At 35.1% G+C, this 17,334-nt stretch overlaps 3 protein-coding genes across 4 annotated transcripts in view; 2 read left to right on the forward strand and 1 right to left on the reverse strand.

Annotated features, from left to right (window-relative positions):
• Window positions 1-6,066, forward strand: LOC144434798 (intraflagellar transport protein 27 homolog). The gene is made up of 7 exons (XM_078123300.1): window positions 1-104; window positions 762-841; window positions 1,398-1,457; window positions 2,130-2,189; window positions 2,461-2,575; window positions 3,337-3,446; window positions 4,463-6,066. Exons 1-7 carry the CDS (start codon window positions 68-70, stop codon window positions 4,559-4,561), a joined length of 561 nt encoding a protein of 186 aa, XP_077979426.1. The 5' UTR covers window positions 1-67; the 3' UTR covers window positions 4,562-6,066.
• LOC144434796 (target of rapamycin complex subunit lst8-like) overlaps window positions 5,981-17,334 on the reverse strand; it is a 17,219-nt gene continuing 5,865 nt past the window's right edge. Inside the window, exons 1-9 of one of the 2 annotated variants that reach the window (XM_078123298.1) lie at window positions 13,258-13,290; window positions 12,463-12,613; window positions 11,922-11,973; window positions 10,872-11,034; window positions 10,432-10,507; window positions 9,418-9,492; window positions 8,568-8,770; window positions 7,716-7,858; window positions 5,981-7,433 (exon numbers count right to left, since the gene is read on the reverse strand). In XM_078123298.1, the coding sequence (XP_077979424.1) occupies window positions 7,315-7,433; window positions 7,716-7,858; window positions 8,568-8,770; window positions 9,418-9,492; window positions 10,432-10,507; window positions 10,872-11,034; window positions 11,922-11,973; window positions 12,463-12,594 (963 nt within the window). In that variant the 5' untranslated portion in view covers window positions 12,595-12,613; window positions 13,258-13,290 and the 3' untranslated portion in view covers window positions 5,981-7,314. Of the gene's footprint in view, window positions 7,434-7,715; window positions 7,859-8,567; window positions 8,771-9,417; window positions 9,493-10,431; window positions 10,508-10,871; window positions 11,035-11,921; window positions 11,974-12,462; window positions 12,614-13,257; window positions 13,291-17,334 lie in introns of those variants that run through there. The other variant, XM_078123299.1, reaches the window with a different exon arrangement.
• Window positions 13,358-17,334, forward strand: part of LOC144434795 (hexosaminidase D-like) — a 24,716-nt gene continuing 20,739 nt past the window's right edge. The window contains exons 1-2 of the mRNA XM_078123297.1: window positions 13,358-13,460; window positions 16,411-16,579. Coding sequence (XP_077979423.1) covers window positions 16,476-16,579 — 104 coding nt within the window. The 5' untranslated portion in view covers window positions 13,358-13,460; window positions 16,411-16,475. The remainder of the gene's footprint in view (window positions 13,461-16,410; window positions 16,580-17,334) is intronic.

The raw sequence follows: 17,334 nt of genomic DNA on the forward strand, positions 1-17,334 counted from the left end.
CTGAGAAATACCATAAGTAACAACATTGGTCGTCCACATAATATTGTACACACGATCTTACTTCAACATGCCAAAATTATTGCGGGCTAAAGTAATTATTGTTGGTAAGTCAGTTTTCTCTGTGTTAAATAGATCTGAATTTCCCCTGCCTCAGCCAGACTTGTGTGAAAATTGAAATGTGGTCGTTCCAAATTTTTACCGTTGCCGTGAGTGTGAGTGTGAGAATCAAATCGATCGACGTCAAGACTCAAGTTGTCAAAAAAAACCAACAGCAGTAAATTGAATGAATTTGATAACGTTAGATATGTCACAGACCACCTAGCAATTTTCTATAAATTTAAAATACCTGTGGTTCCCATGGACAAGAGGTAAAATGTGTATAATGTCTATGTATACGTGCGTGCATACATTGAAAGAAAGCATTGGTGAATATCAATTATCATGAATTGAATAGAATTTAGAATTAGTTTAGTACATACTATCTGACTTGAAATGTGGATTTCAGCATGGATACTAAGAGATCTATGATTACACGATATTGAAAGCGTATAAATAGCACATGATGTCAAAGTACATCATTTTCGTTAATTGCTGATCCTGAAAATGTTGGTTATTTGTGGAAATCATCCGTTTAATCTAACTAACCAAAATAATTTCAATAAAGCCCCAGATCAAACCCTACATATATATCACCCATCGTGATATATTGAGTTGCTGATATGATATATGTCATATTAAACTATTTTGATTCTTTACCCTAGGAGAATCAGGTGTTGGTAAAAGTGCTGTCACACAAGTTTTTCACAGCGATGGAGCACATTTTCCAAAAAGTTATTCAATGGTGAGAAAGTCGTCATGTATTATGAATATATGAATTCTTTGTGTAATTTTTTTTTAAAAACACACTACCAATGTCAGAGGGAGAATGAAAAGAATTGGAGTAATGTAATTTTACCCCACTCTCAACCTTTCACACTGGGCAGGTCAGATGTGAAAGTGAGTGTCGTGTCTGAGCCAATGCAGGGGTTGGGGAAGTTGGACGGATGGTGGCACTCGGATGGGTAATGGGTAAGGTGGGTACAGGTCCCTGATTCCACATACCCTTATATCCCCCACCCCTGGGAACCAATGCCTTAAGATGGGCTATGGCCAGTGTAGATTGTAATAGAACTAAATCATACATTTGATTTAGTGTGACTGACAGTCTCTTGTGAATTGTTATAAATCCAGGCTTTTAATTTGAAAACTGCAAACATAAATACAAGAATGTATATTGTGTCTGTCATACATTTACTTATATTTCACTTCCTAAATTGATATCATTTGATACATCAAGTTCCAGAGTTTCAGAGTGATGAGAAATTTCTCTATTTTGATCTCTTTGTTTCCTTTTCCAGACTGTAGGAGTTGAATTGTGTGTGAAATCAATCAACATTCCAGAGACTAACGACAGTGTGGTAAGTTTGAACCATTTACTTTGGATGAAGCAGTGGTTCATAATTAAATTTGTCAACTTAAATATCATTATGAAATGAAATTGAGGAAAGAAAAGTGACGTTTGTAGGAATTGATCCCACGTCCCCTGAAATACTAGCCAGAGAGCTCAAACCAGCTGAACTACGTAACTATGACTCCTTACCAATTTACCAATTAGCTTGAAGTAGAAATACTATGTTTAATCCTGTTTTTCCCAACTTTAGTTTAGTTTTTTAGTGTCCAAACAAATACCCTCCTGGTAGAAAGAGGATTAAGATGCAGGATGGGTTGACATGTTTAGTTTCTTCATTGGTATCACCTATGATCAGTGTGACCTCTAAGCCAATTTGACGTGCCACTGATGCACACAATTTCTAGTGACACACCAAAATTTGGTGTTCCCCAATCTCTTACTATGTGGTGACTCACAAGAAATACCAGTTTTTATCATTTTGACCTACAACAACAAAATTTGGCTATCATTAGAAAGCACACAGCCTATGAATCAGCAGATATTGAAATATTATAACAACCCTTACATGGGTTTTATGTTGTAATTGATTCAACAAAGATCAACTGCATTGATAGCCAATTTATAAATGTTTATGAGTTAGAATAGACATTCTCATGTTTGGTTTATTTATATTTTACAGGAACTATATCTTTATGATTCAGCTGGCAAAGAGATTTACTCAGACTATGTACAAAAGTTTGTAAGTACCGTTATTCATAATCTTTGTAGTTTGGTCAGGTGACCTCCTAGTGGAATCACCTGATAGTAGACTGCTGTAAATAGGTGCAAGGATGTATCTCTATTTTTATGTTGATGAACTTTCATTTTCATGAAATAGTTGTTTTCTGTTTGTATTTACCTTGGTAGAGCACTGTATACAATGAAATATCAGTAAAATAATTTAGATTTGGGTATTTCCAAATTAAATGTTGAGTAACTATTAAAAGTTGTTTGTTTTTATGTTGTTACAGTGGGAACACCCTTCAGTTGTCATGGTGGTTTTTGATGTCACAAATGAAACATCATTCAAAAGTTGTCAGAAGTGGTTGGAGAGAGTGAAAACCAAGACAAATCAAGAATTACCAGGTAAGAATAATATTCCTGCAACAAAGTAAACTGTATTAGTTGAAATATATTACTATGGAAATCAAGCTATAGGCAAACTAAGATATACCCAACAACCTAAAGCTATCAATGGATGCTGGTGTTAAAGTATACACACAATAGGATGGCATCTCTAATAGAAAGTTTTCCTCAAGTGGTGGCACATTCAACAACATTCAGTGACTACACAGCTATGTTCACATAGCCAAGGCACTATTATCACCAGCTTGTGTAAGCTTTCACATACGACAACAATCATTTTAGATTGTCTATCATAGCTACAAAAAACAATAGCGATGCTTTTATCAGTTTGTTTTATATTTGTGAAAATTAGTCAGTATATGGCAATATGACTAACCTCACAGACATATAAACACACTGATAAGAACATGGCATGAACCTACATCAAAGGCACCAACTCTTGTTTTGTATCAATGTATGTCAGTTTGATAGTGTGATAAGGAGAGGACTTTTTAGCACTTTCCAAGCAAGTTTTAATTGTGCACCACTGATAAAACAATATTTTCACCAAAGTCATCTCTAGATACTGTTGCAAGGGTTGGAAATGTCTTTTTATTCTTTATTTATACAAAACAAGACACAATTTTGATATCAGACAATATATTTCCAAGTTTGAACTCAGTGTAACCCCTGGTCGTCGTCATCCCCCCCCCCCCCCCCCCCCCCCCAATGAGTTCTGCATTTTCTGATTGGTTAATGACTGTCCATCATTTTGCTCCCAGGTGTCCTTGTAGGTAACAAAACAGATTTAGGTGCAAGGAGAGCTGTAGATCCAGGTGCAGCAAGAGAATTTGCATTGCAGAATAACCTGGAATATTTTGAATGTTCTGCGGTAAGTAAAATGATATTTTCCAATCTCTACAATTCACATGTGAAAGACTTTATTTTGTACTATTATGTTCTTACATTGATCGTTATGAAACTAGAACTTACCTTCAAAAATGTTTATATACTGTAGTATGTCAAGTGAGACTCTGTAGTTAGGATGTGGGTGTATATGTAGGGGTGAGGTACCGGGTAATACTAATAGCTTATATGCAGCCTAGAATCCAGCCACATGGGGATTTTTGGTTTCTGCCGTTCCCCATGCCAGGGCATTTCACTAGCACCCACTTACTTTAACCCGTTTAAGCGTGAGATTGATCATTATGAAACTAGAACTTACCTTCCAAAATGATTATATGCTGTAGTACTAGTAAGTAATTACATTGAGTTATAGAAAATAAGTGTTAATGAAGCTTCAGCCAGAAATTAAGTGAAAATTGTTTGTGGGTTTTTAAGATTTTCCCAGTGTGAGATGACAGCAATAGCATCACTGCATTAGAACCAACTCAGAAGGTTGACCTTTACGATTTAAATGTAACTACCATATTCACTTGTCCCTGCATGAAATTGTAATTTAATTTTAGGTTTGCATAAACAGCTGCTAGTAAAATACTAGGCATGGAAGGGGAAAGGTGAGAGTCAAAAATCCCCACATGACTGGATTCTTAGATTGTAAGATAGTTGGTGTTGCTCTGCCCTCACTGGCCTGCAAGGGGTTGATTGATCTGTGAGGGCGCCCCTTCACAATGTACCTTACACTGGATTCTAGGCTTATTTAGATGGTGTTTGTATGTTTCTATGAGTTTTGTCATTGTAGTTGACATTATATAGCAAGTGGTCCTGATAAAACACTCCAAATGTCTAAACTTGACATCTCATTCCATTAATCTGTGTCAAGTCTATCTTTTTAATGTAAAATATACTAGGATTGAAATGCTGAGAATTTGACGTGTGATATAATTTATCTCTGAATAGTTTCTTGTGCTAACAAATTTAATTTTATCTTTTACCTGTATCTTACAGAGGGACATGGGAAATTATGAAGCACCATTCTACTTTTTAGCAAATGCCTTTTATAAACTTTATGAAGCCAAGGTTGAAGTGATGGACACATTAGTCTAGGTGGAACTGATGGAGACATTAGTCTAGGCATGAATTATCCGTCCTTACAAACATATATAAGACATTCATGTGGATACTGCTGCCTTTTGATTTCAAATGCCTGTGTATATCATCTAGGGACTTAAAGTGTATTGTTCTTTACGATATGAACGCGGTATCACTAGCCGCTATGATTCACATGGGGTGAGAATTGTACAATGACATCAGCAGATATATGTGAAGGAAATATACCGAGGCAAATTGATGCTAATTAATATTTCGTAGGAATACCATGCCTCCCTCTGTGGTGATGACTTGACAATTAGATGTTATTCCCCTATATTTTTCTTTGTTCAGCCAAGAAAAATTCAAGTGATGCTGACTCAAGGGGCCTTGTCACTACAAGTCACTAGACGAGTAGTGACAAACCCGTAGGTCATGTATTTTCCAGCTGAGTGAAGAAAAATAGTGAGGAATAATATGATTTTACCTCATCAAGCATAATTTATGAACATAATGGTGATTTGGAATGTTTTGACTAAATATTCCTAGCACTGCTGAACCTTTGAAGTGACATAGATTGTTGTGATGTAGAACAACTGGAATATATCATCCATGTTTTCTGTCAAAAGACAATACCTTGCTTTGTGTATGTACCACTGTATCTTCATCTCTCCTCTTCACATATACAGTCACATTCAAAGGTCACAGGGGTCAGTTGTCAGGGGCAACGTGGTATTACCAATAGTGTATACATTGTATTATACATCATTTGTTATCTGAAGATGGCAGTATCCAACACCCATGGAATACAATGTCTAGTCTTTCAATCTATTGAGAATATTTCTGTTGTAACTTCAACAACCTACTGATAGGTTTCATAGTTAGAAACAAAATAACGGTTTAGAGAAAAAACTCCAAAATCAGTACATGTTCACATACAAATGTTGTAGTCTTGTCAAAATTAATTCAAGTTGTATAGCGCCCTCATCGGTGAACATATGACATGTTTCACATGGAAGATACCATTATCAAGGGATTTGGTACATGTACAAGACATTGAAGTATCATAGTTCTGACCAATACATACATGCACCTTTTATAGAATGAAATGAAGTCCATTCCTGGTTAAATAATTTGTCACATCTCTATTTTGTAAATTCATGTAAATGTAAATATAAGAATTGTTATCCCCTTTTCAAGTCACAGTAGTGTATCTTGCACTTTGTAAGATACTGCATACATATATCCATTTTGAAGTAACCTTTCCTGTATCTGAAGTGACTAGCCAATTGCCGCTTTTTTCAGTCAATCCTTTAAAATACTTTTATAGGGGAGAATATAGAAGTAAAAGATGCTAATTTCTATGCTACTTAAATTTCCAAGAAAACCATTCCAACACAAGAAATATACTGTAAACAAATGTTAGATTTGTAGTGTGTATTTATTTTAATATTCCTTATTTCTTTTATTTTCTTGGGTCTGTCATGAACAATATACATGTGTACATATTGTCAATTTGTTAATTTCACAAGATATTTGAAATAAAGTCACTATGATAAATTCATCATGTTATTGTCACTGAAATTATGTTTTTGGAAGCATGTCATGAACAGTATTTTTGATATTATTGAGAATTCTACTTGTGGTTGTGATCTGGCAGTTATGATAAGATGTTTGTGAGTAACTTACAAATGAATAACAGTATCAAGGCAAATACTTCATTCAAATATGCCCTCTAATTAATAAATGACATTTTTTTTGCTGTGGGTCAAAATGGTAAAAAGTGGGTTTTCTTGAGTCACTGAAATACTAAATAGCACAGAAGAGGGGAACACCAAAGTTTGGTGCATCACAAGAAACTACTGTCCATCTGTGGCATAATGTCACAAAATAGTGTTTTATTGCTTTCAAACGCTTGAGTGACTTCAAACACAATAATTCAATAAACTCCATCACTTTTCCTCCATTTTCAAATCAAACTTGACAATTCTAGACTTTATCATGGATGACATAATTGCTCCAACACCACTCTTAACTCTTAACTCAACTACCCTTTGTTTACATCATAGTTGCTACATATGTATTACATGTTTGGAATATACAACTACAATGTATGACTATAAAGAACACATTTTAGAAAACAATATAAGTGACCAAAATGTAAACAAGCTATAAGTTATCAATCCAGCTATGCTGGCAGAACTCCAGGGGGTTGGACAGGAAAAAACTCTGGTTATTAGACTGAATGATTCATTATTGTGGGTGTTCCTCTTCACAGTCAGTGTAAGTGATATCAATCTGGAGCACAAGTAACGATGAATCTGTCAGTTTTACCTGGTAACGTGACTTGACAATGCTAGTATATTTTATCTACGTTGTATAAACATTCACAATTTCAATACCTGAACATCAGTCCAATGACTTCATTAGTTGTTCTGTGTGTTCAAGAGTTGAAATGTACTAGTTGACTAGTGGTGCGTGGTCAAGCCATTACGTAGTCACTTTTTCAAATTATGTGGTTTTAAATATACATTGTATTACCAGTGATGAAATTTATATGTGACTCTCACCATAGAGGTAAGGTGTATTGATCTTGGCTGTTATGTCAATGGCATCATGTAAGCCCAGTGTTTCCATCAGTTAGTTGATGTTCAAATAACTTCAAACACCACTAGTCTTGCAATGACCAATTGGTAGTTATTATCAGGCCAAAGATACATGACTAGATTGGCAGAACAACAAGCTAATTTTTCTGAAACATGTTGGTATCCTTATGCTGATAATCCATCATGGAAGGCAAGGGCAGTAACAGCTTTCTGATGGCCACTATATTCTCGTTTAATTTCTCCTTGGTCTACACTCCATAATCTAGCCTTGTTATCAGATGATGCTATAAATAAAATAGATCAGAAGAATTAATTTTTTTTGCAATCTAATAATTTAAAATGCTGATATTGTAATTTTTTTCATATGTTTCTGTTACCACTTTTGTGATGTGGAACTACAGAACATGACATACACATGTATATATTTACAACACTGATGGCATAGCATTGGCAATGACTGTGATATAGAACTACTTAAGTATAAATTGACTACTTTCATTTCAAATGTTATCATTACGCTTACATGTTTTGATTATAATATATTATATTGAAGGTCATATTGTTACCTGTGACAAGGTAATGAGAATCTCCAGAGAAAGCACAATCCCAAACCCATCTCTGTGTTGAATCTGTTAATGTTGTTTTTAGTGAAAAGTCAGCTGTCCTCCAGATTTTCACTGTTTGATCTGCTGATGTTGTTGCCAACAGTCTATAGAAGAACAAGGGTAAGACATGATGGGCAGGGATTACAGAGAGGTGCAACTTTGTTACTTTTGACAAAGGTATTCAGGGTTATATCTTTTTAGTCTTTCTAGGTACATGTTTTATGTTGTATTGCATACTTGTTCTTTGCTTGTGACTTATTGAATATTTTTTGCGTGAGTGAGTGAGTAAGCAAGCGAACGAGTGAGTAAGCAAGCGAACAAGTGAGTGAGTGTGTGAATGAGCGAGCCAGTCAGTCAGTCAGTCAGACACCCTGAGCTATATGGTGGTCACGAAGAAGCCACAATAAGATATTGTTCCCTAATATTTTTCTTCATTCAGCCAAGGAAATACGAGTCACCTACAGGGCCTTGTCACTATGAGTGGAAAGACAATGAGTGGCAAAAGTATTAGCTCACAAGTATTAGTATTTCATACTTTGTTAGCTCTCCAGAGAAATAGTCTTTGTTGTTATTTTCTGGCTGAATGAAGAAAAGAAAATAATGGTGATTTGGAATGTTCTGATTAAATGTTTGAGCACCACACAATTAACCAATGACGTTGACATAAGTTGTCATGATGTACAACGACCGGTGTATAAAAACCCACATTTTTTGTTTGAACACATTGAACCTGGCTTGTGTGTGGTGTACCATACTATCAATTTACAACACCCTTCTCACAATAAATGTAACCATAAACTAAGATATACTTACGTACAATCTGGACTAAATTTACATTTCAAACCATACTTTTTGTGGGCAGGTATTTTTGTTTTGGGATGTAATTGTGATAGCCTTTCATTCTTGGTCCTGGACAAAGTCCATATATAGCAATTGCCTTTGTTATTAATTGCTGATAATAAGGTGGCATCAGGGTCTATGCTAATATGTTGAATTGAGGAGTCTGGTTCTGGAATCTGAGGCAGACACAGAGAAGGAAAAAACAGTCAAAACATTCAAAAGTAAGGATTATAGGGCAGAATGAAGCATAATAGTCTTTACAATTTTCATGATGTGTGTATGTCTGAAACATAAAACACACTACAAGTTAATGTGACAATCCCTCATTTTCTTGTAATATTTTATCAGCTCACTACAATACTTAAGGCGCAAACAAAACAATAACACTATTTTCTGCTGCATTTTCACTCTACACCTGTGAAAGTACAGCTGCAGATAACACTGCGACCACTCTTACAAAAACTGTCAGTACGCCTCACTTGCACGCCATGGAGTTCTATCATATTTAATAGTGTATACATGCAGCCTTCAATCTCCAACTCTTGAAGGCAGCCTTTGGTTTGGTTTTGAATAGTACCCTGGTATTATTAGAACTGTTAACTGTTGGCAGAGGTATGCACTTTACAGGTGTCTACTAGTTATGATCTGCTACCATACTTGGCAGAGGTAAGCACTTCACAGGTGCCCACTAGTTATGATCTGCTACCATACTTGGCAGAGGTTAGCACTTCACAGGTGTCCACTAATTATGATCTGCTACCATACTTGGCAGAGGTAAGCACTTCACAGGTGTCTACTAGTTATGATCTGCTACCATACTTACCAATTGTTCATTATGATCTGTTTTCAAGTCCCAGATATGAATAGCACCACTTTGATCTCCTACGAATAATTCACCCTGCAAAGACAAACACATTACAACATCTTTATAGTTTGACAACAGTATGGAACTATTTCTATGGCCCTCACTAGAATTTTTTGTGTGTTACTTTCAATGTTTGTATATACTGTTTTCGCTCTGTGGTGGAATAAATTTCAATTTCGATTTGATTTGATATGATTAGATTAGATTAAATTCAATTCAGGCAATAATATTGCCAGTTTTTTTTCAATGAATAGCCCCTTAGGTCTCATGTATCACCATGACAGTGTGCTGGCTATCTTTGACCAAATACGAGATTTAAACCATACTGAAGTACACACATTTAGAATACCCTGGCAAAGGTCATGATATTCTGGGATTTGTTATGAAATATGTTTTTGACTATGTAAGTTTGTTACATACATCTACTTAGCCAGTTTACTGCCCTCTTGTGTTGCAATGCTAGCTGTCATTGTACCTCATGGCCCTTGTAAACAACTTGCTTGTCTTTAGAACCAAGCACAAGCTGGTAATTACAATTTGAAAATGTGTGCCCTATAACTTAATTATATCCACGACAATGTTATTTAAATGAAGTCAAAGTCATTATGTAAATTAACACACAGTGACACAGCAGAGATGAACACAGGAGTTCACATATGAAGCATGTTAAATGTGCATGTGATAATTTACTTGTAATTACATCAATTAACATGCTACTGTTTGATGACTTTTGGGGGTGTGACTTACTGAATCAGCTGTAATGGTTCTCAAGACAAGCTAGTTCATTTTGAGGGTTAGGAGGACAGCTAACAATGTAATACAAAAACAAAGTAAACAAGCTAGTATCTAATTTAGCTTGGAAGTAAATGATATCATGCTGTGATTAGTCTAGGGTGAAAACGTAAACTATATGATTCTGTGACTAGTCTAGGGTGAAAACAATACTCAAGAACAAATAAAAATTAAGTTTACCTGATTAGGATGTAGACATACACAATTAACTGGTGCACTAACTTGAAATATTCTTTGACACTGAAGATTTCTTGACCTGAAATTTACAATTGCAAACATATAACATAATTACGAACATACATTTGCTAACTTGGTAAATTGAATACCGAATTACTAGGTACCGGTGAAACCTTTGAAACATTTTCTTCAAATAGACGTGGTGTCTGCATATGTACTTCGCATGTGATTTTATTGAGACCTGATATACACAGAAGTGAGATCTAATTTTTTAGATATCAGAGATAGTGATAAGTTAAGATAGATACTTACTTATATGATCAATACAGATACTTGGAAATTCATCTTTGGTACCAAGCAAAACATCAAAAGGAAACAAAAGACAATAAAGAGAAAATATAAAATACAACATAAAAATAGTGTACAGTGATTAAAATGCACACCTGAGATCCCATATCCTTGCTGAACTGTCCTCACCACCAGTAAACATCCATTTACCATCTTCATGAAATCCAACAGCTGTTACATTCTTTGATACGCCATCATAGTTGACTACAGGGTTTGGATTGTTGGTATTCAAATCATACATACGAATATGTTGATAACCTACATAATAGTAAAATATGCAATCATGAACATTACCAACAATTAAAGTGGCCATATGGATGAGAATTTGGTATTTTGGGGATTTTTATTTGATAAAACAGCTTCACTATGTGTTTCTACTTGAAATAACATATACTAAGTCCATGTTCATAACTCAATACACTGCAAAAAGATGCAAAAAGTGTAAAAAGTGTTATTGTACGTACAATAACAAACATTTTACACATTGTTTAATGTTTTGCAGTTTATGAACATGGACTTGGTATATGTTATTTCACATTATTTTTTCAAGTAGAAAAACATAGTGAAGCTGTTTTATCAAATAGAAATCCCCCAAAATACCAAATTCTCATCCATATGGCCACTTTAAGTCACAATAGGACAACACTAGTCTGTTTCTAAGTTTTCAAATGTCTATATGATGTTGACACACATAGACATTCATCTAAACTGTAATTTATACAGTTTTGTATGGGTAATGGATGGTAGGGGTTTATTTAATGGACAATATCTGTGGAATAATCAGAGACAGTAAAATATGATCATGGCATTGTGTCACATATTCCACTAATGTCATGGGTAATTAGCCAAATGTGGTGTACTACCAAATGACTATATTTTACAGTCAGAATGTGAGCTTGTATAGTCAAGAGGATAATTAGAAATTTAATGGCTAAAATGACACATTAAACATGTATTTCACAATGACATATATGGTTAATTCTTGAGGTCAGTTTAAGGAAAATATAATTCTGAATCAGAAGATGTAATTTTGATGGATTTTTTGTTACTAAATGTTTACAGAATCAGTGTTCCACCTACAGTACCATACATCAATTTTACCTTATGACAGTTTCTTATTTGTTGTACTGAATTGTATAGCTTACCTGCTGCAGCTAGTAGCTGTCTGTCTGGTGTTATTTGTAAACAGTTCACTTGCTGTGGGTACATTTGTTAAGGTCAAGTTGACCACAGTGTTCAAGAAGGGGCAAAGTAGGAGTGACCATATTAGTTGCTAAGTCAGTTGGGAGTTACTACAGTACTGGCGTTGAATGAGAAGTGACCATAGTATTGACAAAGTAGCGAGATCACAGAATTGGCTATAAAACAGAAGTGACCACAAAACAGTAGATGTCCAAGTTGAAGTTTTCAAGTCAGTGACCTGGGTATAGGTTGAAAGTATTTAGAATGTTGGTAGCTATAATTATGTTCTCACTCGGTACTCAGTGCACGAGGACAATTTGTTCAGACCACTGAGGTAAAACATCCTCGACTCATATATCAACTTTGCTGCAAAAATCTTTCATTCAAAAACAAGATAACTACACATCAATCCATTTAGCAAATGACCTAAGGTAATCATAGAAAAAATAATATCATATGTGACATATATCTTGAGTTACAGCAAGTTGACAACACAAAGGATACAGAATCTGGATGCTGCAGTGTCCGGTGACATATTCCACTATGTGCCTGCCAGAATCTTATTGTATGATCATAGCCTGCAGTTGCCAAAATTACTGGGTCACTCCCCGTTGAACTGGCTCCTACCGTTGGCATGGTAATATAAAAGTATCAACTGAAAGAAAAGACATCATTTACACTGAATCTCAATATCACAATTAATCCATGCATATACGGTATATGACATCTATGTGTTTTCATCTGTTATAACTTTAACATGTACATCATCTCATATACAGAACTCACAAAAAAATACATTACAATGTTGTGATTATATGTACATGTATACTGGTAAAGTGTTTTCTCTATGCCCCTGAAGTGAATAGCTAGCCATGCATTGCATGTACAGGAAACGTTTATGGTACTGTTTTGTACACTGAGAGTTGAATTATTAATCCACAAGGGACAGGATAGTATGGACTGTAATTTCAGCAGTCAGAGTGTCGTTCGCATTAATTTGTCGTTCACTCTGTTTTGAACCAGGAAATCGTGACTGCGTAATCTGATTTCCAAAAGTGCACCATGACCTGGGGGTTCTGAATCTGACTGCACTGCCGTCTACCTGATATTGATACATCTGTACTGTAAACACAAAATATTGTCAACACAATTTTCGTCGATATGGCAGATTGAGAGGCAAAATGCAGTTACAAATGGCTATCTTTTATATAAATATGACATTATTTTTTCTTTAATCGGACCAAAAACTGCTTTTATACTCTAAAAATGAGAAAATTGCACATTATACGACACACTCACCCTTTTTTCACCGCTATTTGCCTGATAAGCAATCTGACCTTTGACACTCGTAACCTTTAACCTCTACAAGGCGCAGACTCGTCGATCGTTGTTTGTGCGAGTTAAAAATAAGTACCTAAACACACGCACCTTGTACAGGCAGTCGAAAGTTTTTTTCTCAAGGGTTTACCGTCCCCGAAATTATTGGACAACCGCTTCACGAGGTAATTATTCGTAATTATTTCAAGTCCTTCATCAGTGACGATTATCAAGTTGTAACTGGTAGCTACCAGCTGGTAGTGGTAGCTTGTTTATTTTCATTTCAGTAGAGGGATTGGTCAGTGTCGGTGATCCCGGAAAGGGGATATTTGTCCCCCTACTTAAAAAAAAAACCCCGAGCAATTTAATTAACACAATAATTAGGCAGAGTTTTGCAAGACTTTACAATTATTTACTGCATTTTTCATGATGTCAGTACTTATGTAATATATATATATATTACATGGTTTAAAATGATAAGATGATAAGATGAAAGTGATATTATTTATATTAAGCCCCCCTCCCCCCAAAGGATTGTTTCTGGTCAGTGCACGCATCACTTACAACAAGTGACAGTAAAGCATTGACAAGGGAAACTTGTTACAAACAGAGAAAGTAAATACATGAATTGGATTAATAATATTTGTCACAGTGTGTTGGAAGTACAGAGAGTATTCTCCATAATTTGATAAGACTCTTTAAGAGCAGTTTTATGGTTTCTTTGCATAATAGCTGACAGTATAAACAAAATTCAAGTTCCCCTGGCATTACATGTACAAGTAAACAAGCCATGAAACTGTTCTTGTCAAACCATGATGTGTAATACAAGCCTCTGTTCTTCCAACATGCCAAGTGTGATTAATCCAATTCATTTGTTTACTTTCGCTGTTTGTAACAAGTCTCTCCTGTCAATGCTTAGTTGTCTACAGTTGTAAATACCCCCCCCCCCCCCCCCCCCCCCCCCCCCCCCCCCGTTGGTCTTTTTGTGTGTGTTTGTCTAGCCCATGCAATCTGCAGATGGCGGGGAAGCACAAAAATAACCCTCCCTACTTCAGTGTAGACAAGTGTAGAGCCAATCATGAACAAGCAAATGACATCTACCCCACATACACACTAGCTCTAAAGTACTTAATAAAAAGAACAATAACTGCCATAAATAGTAGATTGAGGGACAGGTTTGTTGAGAATAAACAACCCCCCCTCCCCCCCAAAAAAAAAAAAAAAAAAAAAAAAAAACGTCACCACTTTAGTATGTAGTCTACACTATATATTATATCATACATATTGTATAAGTAAGAAAACTATAAACTATTCTGCTTCAGCATTACTAAATTGATTTGCTGGTGGTCAACTCACAAAAATCATAGGCCCTCCACCAACAATGGTGGAGGGTCTATGGTCAGTTTAGAATTATAAATAATGTTCAAATGCAGATGTGTGTGACTTTTTAGTTTGTACATGAAAGCATCAAATTCTCAGAGAGGACTGGGCGTGTATGACATCAAACTCTCAGAGAGGACTGGTCGTGTATGACATCAAACTCTCAGAGAGGACTGGTCGTGTATGACATCAAACTCTCAGAGAGGACTGGTCGTGTATGACATCTATAAAACTAAGGACACAATTTACAAAACTATATTTTTTTGGACAGGACAGCTTTCACACTCACAAAGCATAGAATTTAGTTTATTTTGTCACAGACTGATTTTGTGGAGACATATGGTGATAATGTTAATAAAAGATTGCTATTGTTTATACAATTTACTTATAGTATAGTTCAAACTACTAAAGTATCTGCAACATGTAGTATGTACCTCTAGATATATCATATTTAGTTTAAGAGTCAGTTATCAATGGTATACAAAACCAAAATCAGTTTTCTATTGAAGACCATTGTCAGATTTGGATTAACATTTACATATGTGACAAACAGTTATCTAGTAGATATAAATTTAGTCATGTCCTCACATGAATCATTTCAAATCTTGTTCAAACTGAATCAATTCAGTTTGTTCAAAATCAGTTTCTGTCCCCACATTTTTACTCATCTTTATTACTCATCTTTATTACTTAACAACATGCTGTGGAAAGCATGGTATAGTAAACACAATACAATACAATACAAGACAAGACAAAAATACAGTACATATTACTTGTCTGCTGAGGATATTTTCGAGATGTATCTAAAAGAAATTTGGCAAAAGGAAGTTTATCATCTGAACTTAGAATATACAAAAATTTCTCTTGACTGTTTAAAGTGTTAAAATAAGCACATTTCAGATTTGTATTGATTCACTTTAGATTTTTTGCTGGTTCTGAACCAATTGATGTTGAATTGATTCAAAACCATGAGGGTGAGGTGGTAGGTTGGTTCCTAAACATAAAGAATGGACCTAGTTCACATCCTTGTGGCTCCATGATTGGTAACAGAGTATGAATCCAAAACTGTTGAATTCAAACATTTAAGGGTTATATTAAGATGATGAACAGCAATATCTTTCACAATATTTGTGTGGAAATAAGGATGCAATAAGGATGACCCCATTTAAAAAATGTTTCTCATTACTTTTTCATAGCAACTATGGGTCGGTTAGTCGATTTAAAAAAAAAAGAAGTAGAAAAATCAAAAATCATCTTCATGTTTCTCTGCCTCTCCATTTCCTCTGTCTTCTTTTATTAGATTCCAGCTTCTCTACACAATTTATCATATCCTCTATCCCCCTACTTGAATAACTAACGTCATGAGAGAAATACTGTGTTCGTGAACAAGTGTCATCATCAATGCCATGACTGTAGATGATGTTGGCAGTCCAGACACTTGCTTATTCTTGCCAGAGAGGGCACTGTTTCACAAAATATTAAGTGTGAGCGAAAATAATTTTTGATAATTTTATTTTGATGTCGGAACTGGGGTTAGTCGGGTAATGAGAAACATAAAAAAAAATATGGTCTCCCTGAAAAGAAAATCCTCCAAACAAGATTACCAAACCAAAGCAAACAAGATTATCAGATGCATCACACACAGGACCTACACATAAAGCAACATATGATACGAGATCTGATTATCAATGTATCATATGTGTACCTAAATTGTATTACATGTAATTTACATTTTACAACATTTGTTTCTTTTAGATGAGTGAAGCTGTTGCCAGACTATACAAATACTGCAGATAGAATGGTATATCAGCAACAGATAAATGTACAAAGATAATCCCATGAGGTTAACTATAGATAGACAGTGTAGAACTGTAATCATCCTATCTCTCTTTGGATTGTTGCTAATTAAAATTTTGTTTTCTATGTAAGTATGTTTTTTTTTGTTTCACACCATGTTTTCCAAATTACTCGAAGAGTAATTTGTGTGGAATGAGTGGTGCGTAGGTCAGTTTGTGTACCTGTGCCCACATTCAAAATATATAAGCTTTTCTGTCTACAAATATCTCTGCCGTTCGGAATGTTTCATTTTAAAATAAACATTCCTGTTTATCACATATGATTAGTTAACACCAGCAGTACTTCCTGTTTGTCGCCACCAGGAGTACTTCCTGCTTGTCGCATATGATTAGTTAAAACCAGCATTGCGACTCTTCTAACTATCGCTACATACTTAGATGTCTCCGATAAATATGTAATACAAAGGTGTTAAAATAAATAAATGAATTTTAAATCATGGATGTTCAAGCATATCCAGCTCAGATTGCTGTTTCAATCCATGGTGTTGGCACATTCACTGTGTGAGGGCCTGTCATAGTCTGTATTCAGATATGGACTATATTTAATCATAGTCCTAAATAACCTTCTGAAATATTTATTTATTTATTGCTAATTGTGTGAACATACATAACCTATGACATGTGATATAATAATCAGAATATACATTGCACATTCTATACCTGTTGTGTGCTAATCACTGAGTCAAACACATAAATTATAATCCAATGTCTGTACTATCCAGCCGGAAATGCCCCCTAGTGTTTAACTAGGCATCAGCAGTACTTGTTCCATTCCCCAAATTACCATAATATTAACATAAAATTACCATAATATTAACATAAT

The sequence above is a fragment of the Glandiceps talaboti genome, chromosome 5 (assembly GCF_964340395.1).
Source record: "Glandiceps talaboti chromosome 5, keGlaTala1.1, whole genome shotgun sequence".
In the NCBI taxonomy this organism is placed as follows: Eukaryota; Metazoa; Hemichordata; class Enteropneusta; family Spengelidae; genus Glandiceps; species Glandiceps talaboti.